At 41.7% G+C, this 21643-nt stretch overlaps 1 protein-coding gene across 1 annotated transcript; it reads left to right on the forward strand.

The window, feature by feature from the left end:
• The first annotated feature begins 3243 nt into the window (after positions 1–3243).
• LOC106562933 (SWI/SNF-related matrix-associated actin-dependent regulator of chromatin subfamily A member 2) lies at positions 3244–21411 on the forward strand. Its single transcript, XM_045689853.2, has 6 exons — positions 3244–3579; positions 15898–16133; positions 18693–18798; positions 20141–20242; positions 20376–20517; positions 20772–21411. Exons 1-6 carry the CDS (start codon positions 3418–3420, stop codon positions 20906–20908), a joined length of 885 nt encoding a protein of 294 aa, XP_045545809.1. The 5' UTR covers positions 3244–3417; the 3' UTR covers positions 20909–21411.
• The last annotated feature ends 232 nt before the right edge of the window (positions 21412–21643 follow it).

Here is a 21643-nt window from a genome sequence, read left to right on the forward strand (position 1 = left end):
ATGGGGCTACTTAGGAACCATCAGTAAATTACCCAATGTAAATGGGCTAATATTCTAAAAGGGCAATAGCTAAAAATTTCAATGACGTAAAAATCTTAAAATGAAACTATAAATTGTAGAAATTCATATGCAAATTTTGAAAGCATTTAATGAGGCAACTTTTATTTTATTTTTTATTTCACCTTTATTTAACCAGGTAGGCAAGTTGAGAACAAGTTCTCATTTACAACTGCGACCTGGCCAAGATAAAGCAAAGCAGTTCGACACATATAACAACACAGAGTTAGATTTGACAGTAGATGAGTGTGCGTCTGGAAGGAGAGTTTACAGTCTAACCAGACACCTAGGTATTTGTAGTTGTCCACATATTCTAAGTCAGAACCGTCCAGAGTAGTGATGCTGGACGGGCAAGCAGGTACAGGCAGCGATCGGTTGAAGAGCATGCATTTAGTTTTACTTGTATTTAAGAGCAGTTGTAGGCCACGGAAGGAGAGTTGTATGGCATTGAAGCTCGTCTGGAGGGTTGTTAACACAGTGTCAAATGATGGGACAGAAGTATACAGAATGGTGTCGTCTGCATAGAGGTGGATCAGAGACTCACCAGCAGCAAGAGCGACATCATTGATATATACAGAGAAGAGAGTCGGCCCAAGAATTGAACCCTATGGCACCCCCATAGAGACTGCCAGAGGCCCGGACAACAGGCCCTCAGATTTGACACATTGAACTCTGTCGGAGAAGTAGTTGGTGAACCAGTCGAGGCAATCGAACTATGATGCGCAACATGAAAATATTGTCCCATTTACATTGTGTAACTTATTGACGGCCCCTAACGATCCCCAGAGATAGGCTATCCAAAGTCAAACCATCTTTGCCACGGTTGCAATTAGCAAAATTATTTGGCTAACTCTTACCACCTGGGAACACATACACAAAGTACCCACATCAAACCACACCCCGCGAAACCAACTCCGGTTTAATTCAGTCATGGCCTCCAGCATTTCTTAAAGACATGCTCCGAAACTTTGATGACTACTAAGTATTTTTTTAAACCTCCCGCTTTGGACTGGGTGTGTTACTATGTAGTTCATACATGCATAATCTATAAGCAGAGTTACTGTCTTACCTCATTCAATTTGCCACGAAATCCCTAGTTTGAAAGCGACTGTTTTTCTGGAAGGTGCGCTGCTCCATTTTCTCTCTATTTTCCCCCACTTGGGCCAGCCCCCTAGTGATTCAAATTCAACCAATGAGCTTCAGTCCCTCTTCAATTGAGTGACAGCTAGCAAGAGGCACATCATGCACACACAGCAGAGCGAGAGAGAGCGGTGACGTGGTGCACATATCTGCACATATGTGACACAGTACACAATTTCCAGGGACTAATTTCCTCTCCAAATCGTTCTCCTCTTATGCCTGTGAACTCATGCCCCGCCATCCCTCCAGAACTGACAGCTTGACCCCCCCCCCCACTAGGACATATTCAATCCCTTCCACTGTTCTCCAAAACGCTGAGAAATGTGTCACCCTAACAGTGAAATGTGTCTGAACATTTGGAAATAAGCAAGGGGGATATGTAGTTTCCCATCGTTAAAACTGAGGGATTAAATTAGATGAAGCAGATACTCCTCATTCATCTCCATCCTAGGCTGTGTCCCAAATGGCACCCTATTCCATATACACAGTATTAGGAATATAGTACAAAACTACGTAGCCCATACGGTTCTGATTTAAAAGAAGTGCACTACATAGGGACGCAGACCTAATACTACATGCTACCCAATCCTCCCTGTCCTCCCCGGGATCCAGACCCCCATTCCATTCACTTCTGTCTGTAGAGTTGTCCTTCAGAAGAAGAACAAATCTCTCTAGAAAACTTTCACGTGAACTTCCTCTGATCCTTGATGACTTTGTAAACTCTTAACGTTTTGAAGTCTTTAGGGTGAGGTGTTTGAAGCGGGTCTAGGGAGTGTAGTGAGAGAAGATCTGTAATTGGCTGTGATTGACGTGTGTGTGTGTGTGAAAGCGCCTTTGCGTGTGTGTTTGTGTGTGAGTGCTTGTGTGTGTCTTCTCAGATCCCGAATGTGTGTGAATCATGTAATATTATCGTTGTCTGAAATCATGTACATTTGGTTCTTTTATGGTTGTCTTCAGGCCTCCTTGAGCATGTGATTCCCCAGCTCAGTGATGGAATACATTAGTGCCTATGAGGTCCATAATCAAAATGTGATGTTGCTATGGTAACACGCAGCAGTGGAAAATGTTGTTTTGAGCAAGTGGTGATCTCAGGGAGATAAAAATAAAAGGATATCTCTGTCTCACTGGAATGAACACGTCTAGACGCCGTGACTCATACACACAAATCAATATTTGATATAAAACCAACTCTTCACAACATTGATTTGATATTGATCGTCTCGCTCACATCAAATTCCTTTTTCCTGTTTAATCGCCCCTGTTGTCAAGGTGAGGACAGGACCATGTAAGGGGACTATTACCACACAAAAAAATATATAAAAAATATATATCTAATTTCAAGATGGAGCAATAATAAGACCAGTAGCCTGAGGTGGCGTATTGGCCAAATGATGTAATGTTCTATGCAGCATAGACACAGACAGTCTGGAATAGCAGCACATTCCTGGATCAGGACACATGCTGTTGAATGTGAGGACAATGATTAATGATGAAGATTTTGCTGAAAAATGTAAGTCCAATCAAAATCTTTCCATGTCTGACCTTTGCTGAGTTCACATCAACAGGTCCTTCTGTTCGGACAGCCCTTGAACTACTACCTTTTTTTTGCAAGCATCATGGCCACGAGGTAATTTCAGTTTTATGTAAATGGTCACCAGCCCCTTGTTTTTATGTTTTCTGTAGCTACGTTGGCATCAGGTTTCTCAGTGGAGTCCCGCAGAGGAATTAGAGCTACAGAATAAATTGTTTCTACACACACGTGGACACACGACCAAAAATGACCACTAGCATGACATCATCGTGGCAGCACTGAGCTTAAGTTATTTGTGTGCAGTCTGAGCCGTGTGTAACATGCACATTATAATCTCATAGATCCCTCACCCCACCCTTCACAGAGTCTTAAACCCACGCTGAAAAGCAATGCAAAAATCATTCATTAAAAAAAAAACTGGACCCGATAACTTTAACAGGATATGGAAGAAAAAAAAGGCGTATGGCGACAGTCGATATTAAAACATGCAGAGGCAGACGAGCTTGGGGCCTTACTGAGAGGAATGAGACTGCAGCAGAGGCGAGAGGACAGGGAGAGAAATGCTTACTGCAGCCCGCCACACTGAGCCAGAGTGAGATGACTACTATCATTATAACATTGTTATTTTCCCCTGCTCAGCTACCCATTGATTTGTGTATGAAAACCTAGTGCTTTTCTTTTTCTTCTGCATGCTTGCCCCCCTTCTGGGTTCCTGCTCTTTGAGTGATCAGCTGATGAAGAGGCTAGCAGCTCGCCGCTATGCTGGCTTGCTAATTCTCTCCCCTCCAGCTGCAGCCGATCCAGCTACAACCCATCCTGATCCACAGAGCCAGACTGCAGACTGCAGCCAGGTAAATATTTATTCCTTCTTTCACTCTCTTTCTTCACTCTCCCTCTCTTTATTCTCAGGATAGGATTCAGCTGCATCGCACAGATCGGCACAGAGGGAGACAAGAGAGTGTGCGTGTCTGTCCGTCTGTGTAGGTGTGCACGGTGTCTGTGTGAGAGGTAGAGGGTGTGGGTGTGTAGGTGTGAGCTGTAACGGATGAGGGGGTATCGTTTTCCAGTCGAGGAGGGGAAGGCAGGCTTGTTTGGTGATGATGGTACAGGCATGGAGCAACAAATACTGTACACACACTCAGGCTTGCATACAAAGGCAGTGTTTAGCTGTTTTGCCCGTCTTTCAGGATTACTCTGTATCCCTGTGCATTCCACTGTAGCCCGGTAGAGAAATGTTTGCCGGGCTTTATAAAGATGACCATTTAAAGCTGACAGATTATCAGCATGATGTCTTTTGTTGTCCTTTGTACTGTTCTTGACACTCTCTATCATTTCTGTTTTATGCATGCTTTTCTCGCTTTCACTGTGTGTGTGCATGTGTATCAGTGTACGTACATGCATATTCCACTGTCGGAATGTCATTCAGATTTTTCGCCATTGATAATGGTTATTTGGCCACTGTTGTCGTGTGTGTGTGTGTGTGTGTGTGTGTGTGTGTGTGTGTGTGTGTGTGTGTGTGTGTGTGTGTGTGTGTGTGTGTGTGTGTGTGTCTGTGCCGGTTGACTAATTATGAATGTGTATTCATAAGCACAGACGACATATCTGCATGAATATACAGTTGCATGCGCATTCATCTTTGTGTCGTTGTAGATATGTGCTAAGACAGTATAATATAATTTGTGTGTGCTATGTCTATGTGTCTACATGCCTGCGTGGCTGTATGACTCATTTCATACATCAATATTTTCGTTAGATTGGCCAGCCTACATCAATGACTGAGTGTACAAAACATTAAGAACACCTTCCTAATATTGAGTTGCACCCCCTCAGAACAACTTCAATTTGTCGGTGCATGGACTCTACAAGGTGTCCAAAGCGGTCCACAGGGATGCTGGCGCATGTTGACTCCAATGCTTCCTACAGTTGAATCAAGTTGGCTGGATGTCCTTTGGGTGGTGGACCATTCTTGATACACACGGGAAACTTGACATGAAAAACCCAGCAGTGTTGCAGTTCTTGATACAAACCGGTGTGCCTGGCACCTACTACCATACACTTAAATATTTTGTCTTGCCCATACACCCTCTAAATGACACACATACACAATCCAAGTCTCAATTGTCTCAAGGCTTAACAATCCTTCTTTAACCTGTCTCCACGCTTTCATCTACACTGATTGAAGTGGATTTAACAAGTGACATCAGTAAGGGATCATAGGATTCACCTGGTCAGTCTATGTCATGGAAAGAACATAATGTTTGTACACTCACCTGATACCATTCATTCCTATGTGAAGATTACAATAGCGCATTTGATGCCAAAGAATTTGGTTAAGATGGCGTCTCATGGATACTCTCACTGATACATAACGTGCAGTTTGAGCTAGTCCAGGAAGTTACGTTGCAGGCTAGCCTAGTGCTGCCCTCTCTCATTGAGTATCTCAAGTTGAAGGCCGACCTTGGGTACTGCTGGCTGGCATTAACAACTAAATCATCCTTATAACTCATTCTGTGTGAGATTTTAAAATAAATCGATTCAAGGACAAACATCTGGTCTAATAGAAACAATTATTGGTAACATAGTCTTCGATTATGTATTTATTTTACATGAAGATTGACCACAAAGATTGCCATTTTCTCATTCACTATAATAGGGATCCTGTTTTCTGATAACAATGCCTGTAGTACCGCATTCGGCCTTGAACTTTGTGGCTTCAAGAAGAGGGGGCACTCTTTCTCCTCTTGCCTGCATGCATTCCTCATTCTCTGCTGAATGGGCCTGATTCAGATTTAGAAAATGTACAGTTGAAGTCAGAAGTTTACATACACTTAAGTTGGAGTCATTAAAACTAGATTTTCAACCACTTCACAAATTTCCTGTTAACAAACTTTTGGCAAGTCGGTTAGGACATCTACTTTGTGCATGACACAAGTAATTTTTCCAACAATTATTTACAGACAGGTTATTCACTTATAATTCACTGTATCACAATTCCAGTGGGTCAGAAGTTTACATACACTAAGTTGACTCTGCCTTTAAACAGCTTGGAAAATTCCCGAAAATAATGTCATGGCTTTAGAAGCTTCTGATAGGCTAATTGACATCATGTGTGTCAATTGCAGGTGTACCTGTGGATGTATTTCAAGTCCTACCATCAAACTCAGTGCCTTTTTGCTTGACATCATGGGAAAATCAACAGAAATCAGCCAAGACCTCAGAAAAAAATTGACAACACAAGTCTGGTTCATCCTTGGGAGCAATTTACAAATGCCTGAAGGTACCACTTTCACCTGTACAAACAATCGTACGCAAGTATAAACACCATGGGACCACGCAGTCGTCATACCGCTCAGGGAGGAGACGCGTTCTGTCTCCTAGAGATGAACGCACTTTGGTGCGATTCTTTACAGACTCAATTTAAAATATTAAGAGAATGCGTTCGGAATATTAGGTATCAATGAAAGAAAGCCATCTAAAGATATGCATATTCCTCTCTTTTTCAGCAGCAATTGGTAGATTTAAAAATACTATGATCTTGTTGATAATTTAGGGTTAGGAAAGTGTTAATAAATCCTAAAAAAAACAGGTTTGGGGAGCTTTTACACACTAAATATATTGAATAAAAAATGAAAGTTGACACATTCAGTTGTTCAATCGATGAAATATTGGAAAGTGAACAAAGTGTACAATAGGGATTGAACAATATTCTTATAAATCTACCCTACTAATCGGAACTATAATGACAACGGTCCAGTTGTCGTGAACTGTGCTCCAGGTTTAAACTTCTAAGTGTGCTCTGAATTCTATAATGAATCAAATAGGCTACATGTCCCAAATTCTTGCACGATGTTTACCTAATATGATCCACTATTGCTAGCAACTCTCAGGAACAATTACATGGAGGAAGGAAAGAAAAGTAAAAGTAAACGGAATGTAGTGGAATAATGCAAAATGTAGGCTACAAATTGAAGGAAACTAACACTAAATTGACAGTTGGCGTATGTATGAATTACTGACGGTGGCTACCGATAGTGGCTAATATTTTACATGACACAAATTGTTAAAAAAAAATTGAGAAAAACCTGCGCATATAATTAAAACATTAAAGAGTGCATACATCAACTTGGTAGGTTCGGCGCTACAGAAGCCTATAGCTTAGGTCTCCAAATGTAATTCCCTGCAAATGTATTATGTTATTTAGCACAAATTCTGAATAACGGCATTACTGTTTTATAGAATACTGCTTCATTGTGGAAAAAGGAAATACATGTCATGTTAATATAATTTTCAGTTTACTTCCATGACTAGTTTCACATTCGTCTCCAGTGATCATAAGGAAAAATAATCTAAAACAATTGCTATTTGTTATTACAATCCCCTTTTCCAAATGGATTACTAGCTCTTATCAATTTATACATTACAGTGCATGGAGAATGGTGTTATTTCTATTGGAAATGGTAGATGTTTTTTCCCTTGGAACCAATAGGAGCTCGACCTTATTCATGGTTTCCTTGTGTGTAAAGGTGGTGGAATTATTAGGGAATTAAGTCAAGGTCAGAATAAGGCGTATCTGTAGCCACACCTCTGCCACACCTCCATTTCTATGATCTCCACCCCAAATGAATAGCTGGCTGTCATGTGCATTTCCTCATGCTTATGTTCAAGGTCAGAATACACATAGAGAGAGAAGTGCATAAAAAGGGAATAATGTTCCATTATAAAGCACATGTAACTCGGGTCTGAATTCCCCCCAATGTGAATACATATTCACTCCCCCTTTCTCTCTCCTCACCCTCTCTTCTTCTCTCACTCTCCCCTCCAGCTCAGACAAGCGCTGCTGCGTGCATACATCTAGGCTTTAATTGCCTTTGTGGTAAATACAGCAATTGCTTGCTGCAGACATTTGCAGCTATGAGAGATAATAACAAGATACAGGCACTAAGGCACACAGGCAACCCTGCCGCACAGAAACCACACGCATATGAGCGTGCACACGCAAACACTCACACACTCATACACATAAGACGCACACACTCACACTCTTTTCTTTTTCAATTCTAACCTTTTTGAACTTTTTCTAAACGTTTCTCTTCTAAAGATATTGATATTTGGGTTGTTCCACGAAAATGAGCCCCTTTTGCGTATCTTTTAATATTTTAAGTGGAAATTGTGCACCGATATTATATTTTTAAAATCTGTTATATTAAATGAACTACCCTTTTAATATTGACCACATGGAAAATTCAATAAATCCAGATTTTTTTAATAATATAGCTGCAAACAGCAATGAACAGGGTTCACAGGATTACAGAAAGTTCAGTTGGATAACAAAGCAAGCACTTTATCATGTAGGAACTGTCTTTATGTGCAATCAGGGAAATCAGTACCATGTTTATCTCTTAATACCACAAGGATGACTTTAGTCTAGTGTTGTAGGTTGGTTACCTTTGACTGCAGCTGGCAATCAATCTTAATGTCATTACTTAATGTATTCAGTTGATATACCAATTCTGGGGTTGGTATTTTGACTAATGGTTTATGTCAAGATTAGTGAAATTTTTTCTGCGATATTTCACATTGTTCATCTGCATGATTAAAATCTATCATTCATTTGCATGAGACAAAGTCCACTTGATCAATATTTTTAATAGGTATTAGTTGCAATAGTTATACCCATGAACTATTTTGAAAAAGCAATTAATGGAATTAACTGGAATGATCTCTTGTCCTATACAGACGTGGAAGCTGATAGTGAGGTTTTTCTATCCACAATCCAGACTACAATAAATGGTTTCCTAAAGAAAATCAAATCCAAACCTGGCCAAAAGAGCACTCTTCCTTGGCTAAATGGAGAAATCTGGAAATTGATGAAAGAACGAGATTATGCCCTTAAACAGCCCTAAAATCCAAATTAGAGCATGACAGACGTAGGTTTACCATGTTGAGAAATAAGGTGATGAAAGAAATCAGACAGGCCAAGGCAAACTTTTTTATTAACATAATTGGTGAGGCAAAGGGAAATTCTAAATTGATCTGGGAGAATCTAAAAAAGTGAACAGGGAAAGACCATAGTAACACTGCAAAAAGACTAGAAATCATGGTGAATAAAAATCTAACACAGGATGCAGTTGAAATAGCAATAGCCTTCAATTCCTACTTTATTGACTCTGTCAAGGTACTGACACAGAACCCCTCCACTGGTTTATTGGGCTCAGTGCTAGTGAATGACGCTCAACCTGTCTTCATCATAAGGGAGGTTTCTGAGTCAAAGGTGAACAAGGTGATTAGCTCACTAAAGAACTCTAAATGCAAAGATGTGTTTGGGCTGGACTCTACCTTTCTTAAAAACTACAAAGAGTCACTCATTGGCCCCATTACTAAGGTCACCAACACATCTATTGGTCTGGGGGTGTTTCCAAGGGTATGGAAGTCAGCCATAATAACGGCCATCTTTAAATCGGGCGACCCTGCTGATGTGAGTAACTACAGGCCCATTAGTATACTACCTGTAGAGTCGAAGGTTGTTTAAAAGTGTGTAGCAGAACAACTGATTTCCCACCTCAACAACAGTCCCTTCACATTACACTCCATGCAGTTTGGCTTCAGAGCGAAACACTCCACAGAAACGGCCAACTGCTTTCTTCTGGAAAATGTGAAGTCCAAGATGGACAAAGGGGGCGTTGTTGGGGCTGTGTTTCTGGACCTAAGGAAGGCTTTCGATACTGTTAACCATGAGATTCTCATCACAAAATTGTCCAAGTTCAACTTTTCCCCCGATGCCTTGAGATGGATGAAATCATACCTTGAAGGCAGAACTCAGTGTGTCAGAGTGAGCAATGAGCTGTCGCCCACTCTTAGCTATGATGTGGGCGTGCCCCAAGGGTCAATACTGGGGCCCCTCCTGTTCAGCCTGTACATTAATGATCTGCCTTCCGTCTGCACTGGGTCTGAAGTTCAAATGTATGCAGATGACACAGTGATATATGTGCACGCAAAGAGCAAACAACAAGCTGCACAAGAACTCACTACTGTAATGGTCCAGGTTACAAAGTTGCTCAGTGACTCGTGTTTGCATCTCAATGTGAAAAAAACAGGTTGCATGTTCTTCACAAAGAGGGCAACAGATGCTACTGAGCCAGATGTCTATGTGTCAGGGGAGAAGCTCCAGGTGGTATCTGATTTTAAGTACCTTGGAATCATACTTGATTCCAACCTCTCTTTTAAAAAGCATGTGAAAAAGGTAATTCAAATAACCAAATTCAACCTAGCTAATTTCCGATTTATACGAAATTGTTTGACCACAGAGGTAGCAAAACTGTATTTCAAATCGATGATACTCCCCCACTTAACATACTGCTTGACTAGTTGGACCCAAGCTTGCTATACAACATTAAAACCTATTCAGTCTGTCTAGAAACAGGCTCTCAAAGTGCTCGATAGAAAGCCCAATAGCCATCATCACTGTTACATCCTCAGAAAGCATGAGCTCCTGAGTTGGGAAAATCTTGTGCAATACACCGACGCATGTCTTGTATTCAAGATCCTAAATGGCCTGGCTCCCCCTCCACTCAGTATTTTTGTAAAACAGAAAACCCAAACATATGGCAGCAGATCCACAAGGTCTGCCATGAGAGGTGACTGTATAGTTCCCTTAAGGAAAAGCACCTTTAGTAAATCTGCTTTCTCTGTGAGAGCTTCCCATGTCTGGAATACACTGCCATCAGACACACATAACTGCACCACATATCACACTTTCACAAAATGCATGAAGACATGGCTAAAGGTCAATCAGACTTGTGAACATAATCCCTAGCTGTGTATTGCCGCTTTCCATGTTGTCTGTTGTCTGTAGCTTGTGAGGTGTGGAAACACTTTGTTGTTTTTATGGATTTTGTCTTGTTGGTTTTTGTTCTATGTTGCTCTGTCTGTATGCTACATCTTGCTTGTCCTATGTTGCTCTGTCTGTATGCTATGTCTTGCTTGTCCTATGTTACTCTGCGTGTGCTCACTGTTCAATGATTGTCTATATTGTAATTGTTTTTAATAACCTGCCCAGGGACTGCGGTTGAAAATTAGCCGGCTGGCTAAAACCGGCACTTTTACTGAAACGTTGATTAATGTGCACTGTCCCTGTAAAAATAAAATAAACTCAAACTCCAATGCTCTAATGAATGGACAAGGCACAATATTTAAGTGCCTTTCAATTGGAGTATGGGAGTAGGTGCTTGGCACGTGTCAAGAACTGCAACGCTGCTGGGTTTTAACTGTGATAAGCATTGGAGGCAACAGGTCAGATTTCCAAAATGTCAAGGCCCCATATCCATCGGTTCAGTTCTTATAGCCTTGGTGTGATATGGTGCCATCTAGTGGTGTAGCATGGCCGATTTTGAATGCAGCAACTAATCATTCTCAAATTCATTAGAGGCGAATTCATAGAGTCTATATACCACATCTGGAGTCAATCTGACTTATGGTTCATGAGAAGAAGATTTTAGCATTAGCATATTTGCTAACCTATAATTCTGTATCCGGGTCCTGGATTGGACCTCGGGTATTCGGGTACAGGTGATTCCGTGAAGCCTTCTAGTTTCAAGTTGATAGGCCACTGTGTAGTGGATTTACAGTGGTTTAATTGGACAAGTAAAATCATTTTTTTTATTTGTCAATAACTCAGCCATCTTATGACCTATCCCTTAGCTCAAACTAAGTTTAAGGCCCAGTGCAGTCAAAAATGCTATTTGTCTGTGTTTTATATACAGTGCCTTCAGAAAGTTTTGCACATTGTGATGTGTTACAGCCTGAATTTAAAATGGGTTAAATTTAGATTTTTTTGTATCACTGGCCTGCACACAATACCCCATAATGTCAGAGTGGAATTTTGTTTTTCGAAATATTTAAATATGAATAAAAAATGAAAAGCTGAAATATCTTGAGTCAATAGGTATTCAACCCCTTTGTTATGGCAAGCCTAAGTTGAGGAGTAAAAATGTGCTTAACACGTCACAGAATACATTGCATGGAATCACTCTGTGTGCAATAATAGTGTTTAACATGATTTTTGAATGACTACTCCATCTCTGTACCCCAGATATATAATTATCTGTAAGGTCCCTAAGTCGAGCAGGGAATTTTAAATACAGATTCAACCCAAAGAACAGGGAGGTTTTCCAATGTCTTGCAAAGAAGGGCACCTTGGTAAATGGGTAAAAAAAAGAAGCAGATATTGAATATCCATTTGAGCATGGTGATGTTATTAATTATACTTTGGATGGTGTATCAATACACCCAGTCACTACAAAGATACATGCGTCCTTCCTATCTCAGTTGCCGATAGGAAGGAAACCGCTCAGGGATTTCACCATGAGGCCAATGGTGAGAGTGCGCAGCTGAACATTGTATTCTGCAAACAGTCATTTTTGTTGTTGTTTTTGACAAAAAACAACAAGCTTTTAACAACTAGGACCGTTATTTCTTGTCCCGGAGTCCCGCTTAACAGACAGGTTGAAGCCTGCTTGATAGAGCCGCTAACCTTAGCTAGCTAGCTACTAGCCGACAAGCTAACGAAGTTAGTCCCAGAGGAGTTTGCAAGGGATTCCTTTTTGTCTGGAGAAGTAAATGAATGGTTCCAGTGCTGTATAAGGTGTATCTACTACATTTTGTTTCGGGACAAACTGGATCACTCAGAGTTCCAATATGGCATTTGTTTGCTTGCCGAGGATTATAAGATTGAACAGGCTTCCTTGATCAAGCAAGTCGCAACGTAAAAAACTTAGGAAAACGCAGAGTGGTGGCTAGAGGCCGTTCGCGCTTGTCGGATGCATCTCTGCCTTGTCGTTGTCTGACTGGCCGGTGTTGCCCGGAGTTTGTTTGCAAGAAGAGCCATCTCCTGCCTCTCCTCCCCCATCTAATAGTGGAGTTGAAGGAGCACATCAAGAGGAGGATGCGACCATCAACAACCCAACAAGAGGCCCGGAGCAGATACAAACAAGAAATAGTTTCACCGCCCTGGAGCCTGATCTTCCTGCACCTTTGTCGCTGGGGGTACCTGTCCCTGCGGCAAATCGAGCGGGGCTTCTCCATCTGTCGGAGGCCTGCACCAGAAGCCGCGGGCTCAAGTTTTCCTGTCTCTCGCCCATCCTTAAAGGATTCTCAGAATCCTGTGAAGCGTGGGAGTGGGTTGATTTCCTTGTCCTTCTCACCAGTTGTGATTTTGGGCAGCTCAAGGGTAAGAAATGTCACTGTTCCTGGTGCAAAACAATGTCCTATCCTGGAGCTTGAGTAAATTACATTAAAGCTGCTCCTGAATGTTCTAGGCCAGGACAAGGAAATCGATTCTATCGTAGTGCATGTGGGTTTTAATGTCCTTATGAATGGCAGCTCTGAACAATTTTAAAGAGCAGATTGATTCTCTGATAAACACTAATAAAAGACCACATCTGGCCCTGTGACCTCTCTGAATCGTGGCATTGAACGCTTTAGCAGGATTCTTTCTCTTCACAACTGGCTATGTGATTATTGCAGCTTAATGTGTGCAACGTTTGTTGACAATTTCGATACCTTTTGGAAACAAAACACATTTTATAGGGAGGATTGGATCCACCAGAATAATTTGGGTTCCTGGATCCTTTCAAAGCATTATAAGACTCCGTTGAGACAAGCCCAGCTCAGTTAATGCTTACCATTGTGTCGCTGAGTTATCATAATGCTTCAGCAAATGCACAGTTGAAGTTGGAGGTTTATATACACTTAGGTTGGAGTCATTAAAACTCGTTTTTCAACCACTCCACAAATATCTTGTTAAGAAAGTAGTTTTGGCAAGTCGGTTAGGATATCTATTTTGTGCATGACAAGTAATTTTTACAGCAATTGTTTACAGACAATTTCACATATATCACAATTCCAGTGGGTCAGAAGTTTACATACACTAAGTTGACTGTGCCTTTAAACAGCGTGGAAAATTCCAGAAAATGATGTCATGGCTTTAGAAGCTTCTGATAGGCTAATTTACATAATTTGAGTCAATTGGAGGTGTACCTGTGGATGTATTTCAAGGCCTACCATCAAACTCAGTTCCTCTTTGCTTGACATCATGGGAAAATCAACAGAAATCAGCCAAGACCTCAGAAAAAAATTGGAGACTTCCACAAGTCTGGTTTATCCTTGGGAGCAATTTTCAAATGCCTGAAGGTACCACGTTCATCTGTACAAACAATAGTACACAAGTATAAACTCATACTGCTCAGGAAGGAGACACGTTCTGTCTCCTAGAGATGAACGTACTTTGGTGTGAAAAGTAAATCAATCCCAGAACAACAGCCAAGAACCTTGTGAAGATGCTGGAGGAAACAAGTACAAAAGTATCTATATCCACAGTAAAACGAGTCCTATATCGACATAACCTGAAAGGCCGCTCAGCAAGGAGGAAGCCACTGCTCCAAAACTGCCATAAAAAATTCAGACTACGGTTTGCAACTGCACATGGGGACAAAGATCGCACTTTTTGGAGAAATGTCCTCTGGTCTGATGAAACAAAAATAGAACTGTTTGGCCATAATGACCATCGTTATGTTTGGAGAAAAAAGGGGGAGGCTTGCAAGCCGAAGAACACCATCCCAACCGTGAAGCACGGGGGTGGCGGCATCATGTTGTGGGGGTGCTTTGCAGCAGGAGGGACTGGTGCACTTATGCTTGTAGTCATTTTTAATTTGGAAGACCCATTTGCGACCAAGCTTTAACTTCCTGACTGATGTCTTGAGATGTTGCTTCAATCTATCTACATCATTTTCAATTCTTCATGATGCCATCTGTTTTGTGAAGTGCACCAGTCCCTCCTGCAGCAAAGCACCCCCACAACATGATGCTGCCACCCCGTGCTTCACGGGTGGGATGGTGTTCTTTGGCTTGCAAGCCTCCCTCTGATTCACCACGCTGTCTGTGTGGGTGGACCATTTCAGTTTGTCTGTGATGTGTACGCCGAGGAACTTAAAACTTTCCACCTTCTCCACTACTGTCCCGTCGATGTGAATAGGGGGGTGCTCCCTCTGCTGTTTCCTAAAGTCCATGATCATCTCCTTTGTTTTGTTGACGTTGAGTGTGAGGTTATTTTCCTGACACCACACTCCGAGGGCCCTCACCTCCTCCCTGTAGGCCGTCTCGTCGTTGTTGGTAATCAAGCCTACCACTGTAGTGTCGTCTGCAAACTTGATGATTGAGTTGGAGGCGTGTATGGCCACACAGTCATAGGTGAACAGGGAGTACAGGAGAGGGCTGAGAACGCACCCTTGTGGGGCCTCAGTGTTGAGGATCAGCGGGGTGGAGATGTTGTTTCCTACCCTTACCACCTGGGGGCGTCCCGTCAAAGTCCAGGACCCAGTTGCACAGGGCATGGTCGAGACCCAGGGTCTCGAGCTTAATGACGAGTTTGGAGGGTACTATGATGTTAAATGCTGAGCTGTGGTCTATGAACAGCATTCTTACATAGGTATTCCTCTTGTCCAGATGGGTTAGGGCAGTGTGCATTGTGATTGCGTCGTCTGTGGACCTATTGGGGCGGTAAGCAAATTGGCATGGGTCTAGAGTGTCAGGTAGGGTGGAAGTGATATGATCCTTGACTAGTCTCTCAAAACACTTCATGATGACGGAAGTGAGTGCTATGGGGCAATAGTCATTTAGCTCAGTTACCTTAGCTTTCTTGGGAACAGGAACAATGGTGGCCCTCTTGAAGCATGTGGGAACAGCAGACTGGGATAGGGATTGATTGAATATGTCCGTAAACACACCAGCCTGCTGGTCTGCGGATGCTCTGAGGACGCGACTAGGGATGCCGTCTGGGCCGGCAGCCTTGCGAGGGTTAACACGTTTAAATGTTTTACTCACGTTGGCTGCGGTGGAGAGCCCGCAAGTTTTGGTAGCGGGCCATGTCAGTGGCACTGTATTGTCCTCAAAGCGAGCAAAGAAGTTGTTTAGTTTGTCTGGGAGCAAGTACCAAATGAGATTTAAATTGTTTACACAAACAGATTGACAAAAATAAAGTCCCAGAAGTCAAAGATGACCGCAATAGACCTATACACCAATGGTTTATCTTAAGATTTGTAAATATTTTCAGCTTTAATGTATAAGTATATTGCGGTCATCTTTGAATTCTGAAGAACTTCTTCCTCCTCCTCAAGGTGGAGGAGAACGGGGTCTTGGAGGACATGGAAGAGGACATCAGCCTGAAGAAACGGAAAGGTGATCACCACGGCAACAAAGACTTAGAGTCACGAGACTCTGGCCAGGAGGCTGAAGGTGAAAAGGTCAAGAAACGCCGGGGACGACCTCCGGCGGAGAAACTGCTCCCCAACCCCCCCGAGCTCACCAAGCAGCTGAGCACACTGGTGGATATGGTCATCAACTACAAAGATGGGTGAGATTAACAGGGAGAATTAGGGATGAGCACTGTGTTAATTATGTAATTATGATGCAATTATGTCCACACGTATTAATTAACTACTAATTAGCAATGTGTGGATTAGAAGTGCAGTGACGTTTGATGTTAGACCATGCAGGGACTGGTTCAACATGAATTACTTATATTGTTTCCCTCCATTTCACAGTGTGAGCAGTGTGCTGCAGAAATGATCAGACAGAGAGGACTTAAATAGATAGACTTAGATTGTATTTGTCCCATTATGGCATCTGTGAGAGCATGGGCAGCAGGTAGCCTAGCAGTTAAGTGCTTTGGGCCAGGTTGCTGGTTAGAATCTCCAACATGACTAGGTGAAAAATCTGTCAATGTGCTCTTCAGCAAGGCACTTAACCCTAATTGCTCCTCTGCTAAATGACTTAGATGTAAAAAAAACAATTTTGAGGTAGTCCATTTTCTTATTCTACTACTTCTATGAGTTGGCAAACAAACTAAAAGGGTGCACACAGGGACCTAAAGTGTATTGTTTGAACAGGTATAGAGCCAAAGTTGGCGATTTACTGCCACCAAGTATATTTCATTGGCTGATCCCTCCTGGTGACCTGTTGGAATTATGTGATCCTTCCTTATCCCATAGGAAGTCCCACCCAGTTGACTAATTGAAAATGGTGAAATTCCTCAATGACTCTGCCCATGCTAGAACAAGCTTTTGGGCACAAGAGTCCGCTATCTACAGTGGGGGAAAAAAGTATTTCATCCCCTGCTGATTTTGTACGTTTGCCCACTTACAAAGAAATTATCAGTCTATAATTTTAATAGTAGGTTTATATATATGAACAGTGAGAGACAGAATAACAAAACAAAAAATATCCTGAAAAACGCATGTCAAAAATGTTATAAATTGATTTGCATTTTAATGAGGGAAATAAGTATTTGACCCCTCTGCAAAACATGAGTTAGTACTTGGTGGCAAAACCCTTGTTGGCAATCACAGAGGTCAGGCGTTTCTTGTAGTTGGCCACTAGGTTTGCACACATCTCAGGAGGGATTTTGTCCCACTCCTCTTTGCAGATCTTCTCCAAGTCATTAAGGTTTCAAGGCTGACGTTTGGCAACTCGAACCTTCAGCTCCCTCCACAGATTTTGTATGGGATTAAGGTCTGGAGACTGGCTAGGCCACTCCAGGACCTTAATGTGCTTCTTCTTGAGCCACTCCTTTGTTGCCTTGGCCGTGTGTTTTGGGTCATTGTCATGCTGGAATACCCATCCACGACCCATTTTCAATACCCTGGCTAAGGGAAGGAGGTTCTCACCCAAGATTTGATGGTACATGGCCCCGTCCATCGTCCCTTTGATGCGGTGAAGTTGTCCTGTCCCCTTAGCAGAAAAACACCCCCAAAGCATAATGTTTCCACCTTCATGTTTGACAGTGGGGATGGTGTTCTTGGGGTCATAGGCAGCATTCCTCCTCCTCCAAACATGGCGAGTTGAGTTGATGCCAAAGAGCTCCATTTTGGTCTCATCTGACCACAACACTTTTACCCAGTTGTCCTCTGAATTATTCAGATGTTCATTGGCAAACTTCAGACGGGCATGTATGTGCTTTCTTGAGCAGGGGGACCTTACGGGCGCTGCAGGATTTCAGTCCTTCACGGCGTAGTGTGTTACCAATTGTTTTCTTGGTGACTATGGTCCCAGCTGCCTTGAGATCATTGACAAGATCCTCCCGTGTAGTTTTGGGCTGATTCCTCACCGTTCTCATGATCATTGCAACTCCACGAGGTGAGATCTTGCATGGAGCCCCAGGCCGAGGGAGATTGACAGTTATTTTGTGTTTCTTCCATTTGCGAATAATCACACCAAATGTTGTCACCTTCTCACCAAGCTGCTTGGCGATGGTCTTGTAGCCCATTCCAGCCTTGTGTAGGTCTACAATCTTGTCCCTGACATCCTTGGAGAGCTCTTTGGTCTTGGCCATGGTGGAGAGTTTGGAATCTGATTGATTGATTGCTTCTGTGGACAGGTGTCTTTTATACAGGTAACAAACTGAGATTAGGAGCACTCCCTTTAAGAGTGTGCTCCTAATCTCAGCTCGTTACCTGTATGAAAGACACCTGGGAGCCAGAAATCTTTCTGATTGAGAGGGAGTCAAATACTTATTTCCCTCATTAAAATGCAAATCAATTTATAACATCTTTGACATGCATTTTTCTCTATTTTTTTTTGTTATTCTGTCTCTCACTGTTCAAATTAACCTACCATTAAAATTATAGACTGATCATTTCTTTGTCAGTGGGCAAACATACAAAATCAGCAGGGGATCAAATACTTCTCCCCCCCACTGTATCTATGTCTATAATCGACCTGACTTCAAATTGTATGTTTTCTTTCAAATACTTTGGCTGCACTTAATTGGCACAATGGAACTAAATCTGGCCAATCTGTCACTCCAGGCAGGCTCAATCAAACACTGAAAGTATTTGAAACAAATCACATACTATTGTCTGGAGAGGTCTGTGTGTTTTTGGTCCATAACAGAGCCTGTGCTAAATGCTTCCAGGTTGGGCCGTCAGATCAGCAAAGGCTTCATCCAACTGCCTTCTAGGAAGGAGGTGTCAGAGTACTACGAGCTGATCCGAAAGCCTGTGGACTTCAGGAGGATCAGGGTAGGCTCAGTGGACCCTTTACACCAGAGATTCCTAACCTTTTTCACACAGGGTCCCCTATTTTACATTTGATCAAATTAGCCACAAATACATAGCATTTTACATTTTCATATTGCATTTGATATAACCCTTCATAGTTCATAACAGAATCACAATGCATTGGAATACAGTGCACTTGTAGGCCTTCACAAAAATTGTAGGCTATTTTACTGCAAATAGCCTGACTTTTTGTGTAAAACAGGTAGCCATCTTAAAAAGTAATTCCAATTAAATGCAGAGATTTGGGAACACACCATTTTCTGTTCATATTGCATTTTATATAACCTATATCAGCATCACAATGAATTATTATCTATTATTATGCACCTGTATTTATATTTGCACATACAGTACCAGTCAAAAGTTTGGGCACACCTACTCATTCCAGGGTTTTTCTTTATTGCTACTGTTTTTTACATTGTAGAATAATAGTGAAGACATCAATACTATGAAATAACACCTGTGGAATCATGTAGTAACCAAGAAAGTGTTAAACAAATCCAAATATATTTTATATTTGAGCTTCTTCAAAGTAGCCACCCTTTGCCTTGATGACAGCTGTGCTCAGCATATGTAGAAACTCCTTCAAGACTGTTGGAAAAGCATTCCAGGTGAAGCTGGTTGAGACAATGCCAAGAGTGTGCAAAGCTGTCATCAAGGCAAAGGGTGGCTACTTTGAAGAATCTAAAATATAAAACATATTTGGATTTGTTTAACACTTTTTTGGTTACTACCTGATTCCATATGTTTTATTTCATAATTTTGATGTCTTCACAATTATTCTACAATGTAGAACATAGTAAAAATAAAGAAAAACCCTTGAATGAGAAGGTGTCCAAACTTTTGACTGGTACTGTATATATATTATTTTGATTACTACCCCCCCCCCCCAACAAAAATTATGTCAGGACTCATGCCCCAACAGGAAACATTGGCTCTACACCGCAATCTATAGACTCAGCACGACACCAACCCACCCACATCTTACCACATACCAATTCAGCACAGAACCAACCCATCGATCAGCCTTCTGGTTGCTCACCACCAAATCTCAACACTAACCCACCAGATCGACCCACAAATCTTCCCACATACCAACTGGACCAAGGCCTGTTAACAAAGTCACAGATGGCAGTGCTAGCCTTTCATGTGTCCACGGCCCCCACAACCCTGTGGTTGTCATAAACAAAAAAATTCAGCATATTCGTCATCTGAGCAAACTTTTCTATAATTTTGGATTCAGGTACTACACTGTATTTATGTGAGCGTACATGTTTTCTGACCATGTGTTGTTTTTTTGTAGGAGCGTGTGCGCAATCATAAATACAGGAGTGTGGGAGATCTGGAGAAAGACATCATACTGCTGTGTCACAACGCCCAGACCTTCAACCTGGAGGGATCTCAGGTGTGCCTCAGGGATGTGATCTAGGGCCACTGGAATTCATGTCACTGCCTACGGTTCTACATAAAATCCACATACCATGATGCCCCCAGCTAATGATTGTGAGAGGCTAATTTGCTTTATGTGTTTGCCATAGATATTTGAGGACTCGATTGTTCTCAAGTCTGTGTTTGAGAGTGCACGACAAAGGATTGTCATTGATGATGAGGTGAAACAGGACAGCACTGCCATCCGTGATGATGACGGAGGTCGAGACAATCAGTTGGTTTCATCAGCAGGTGAGACCCAGCCATTGTGATCTCAAAATAAACTCTGTGAAAACACAATGAGAAGATCAAGATCAAGACATTTTTCACTTTCACTCACCCAAGTTATCAAGCAACATTATTTAGATTTTGAGTAGCTTGAAATTATTTATTTTCACAAAGATCAATGACAGGACAAACTAATATCTGGTTGTCATTATAAAAAGTAAATGGCAAACTAGTGCCTGAAACTCTCTTTTGTTCCTTTCTTAATCCTCTGTTTTCAGTGAAAATGGCAACAAAGCAGGGGAAACAGAGGATGAAGGAGGAGAGAAGCAGAAAGACGAAGGTCAAGAAGACAGTCTACAGTGATGTAGACAGCGATGAGGATCTGGAGGACAATACAGCTAAAGATGAGGGTTGACCTGGAGGACCAATGCTAGTTCATTTATCCTCCTTATCCTCTTTCTTTCTATCCACTGTGACTGTTTTTGCGTTGCAGCTTATTCATTTGCTCACCTTGCAAAAGGTTTGTCTCATCTCAAGTCAAGAAAGCTACTCAAAGGAACGTCCTTAACTAATTATGTTGGTCCTCAAATAATTAATGCAGCCTCAAATGTTCATGTCCTTTTACTGTTATTTAGGTTTTTTTTAATGATGTTGCTCCCTCGGTCTTCATGTGAAAGCTACTGTGTGTATCCTTAATGCTTTACCAGAGGATATCTCTCCACTCTTTTTCCATTTGTTTTTTAAATTAGAATGTATTTCTGCTGAGACGGAGACCACCCTCAGAGAGTGGCGCCTGTTGATAACATCTCTATATGTTGTGTACAGGTATGGGAGATGTCAGAACATGGTTGGTCAGTTCTTCAATATGACCAGGATGGACACTACTGGATTGTTTCAAATCTCAAAATGTGTGGATTTAAAATGAAATTTGATTCTGTAATAAAACTCCAAATAGGAGAAGTGTATTTGAACAATATTGTGTATTCTGAACGACCTGACCACCAACGTTGATTTCAAACTTAATAAGCAGTTATTAACAGATAAAGTTGTATCACTTCTTTTGTAAGTTTTATACTTTATACTCATGGGCTTTTTGTCTTATTTTTGCGTCTTTTGGAGTTTGGTTTAGAGTGGCAACTAGCAAGTCCCA

This window comes from Salmo salar, chromosome 11 (assembly GCF_965601325.2).
Source record: "Salmo salar chromosome 11, fSalSal1, whole genome shotgun sequence".
NCBI classification, from domain to species: domain Eukaryota; kingdom Metazoa; phylum Chordata; class Actinopteri; order Salmoniformes; family Salmonidae; genus Salmo; species Salmo salar.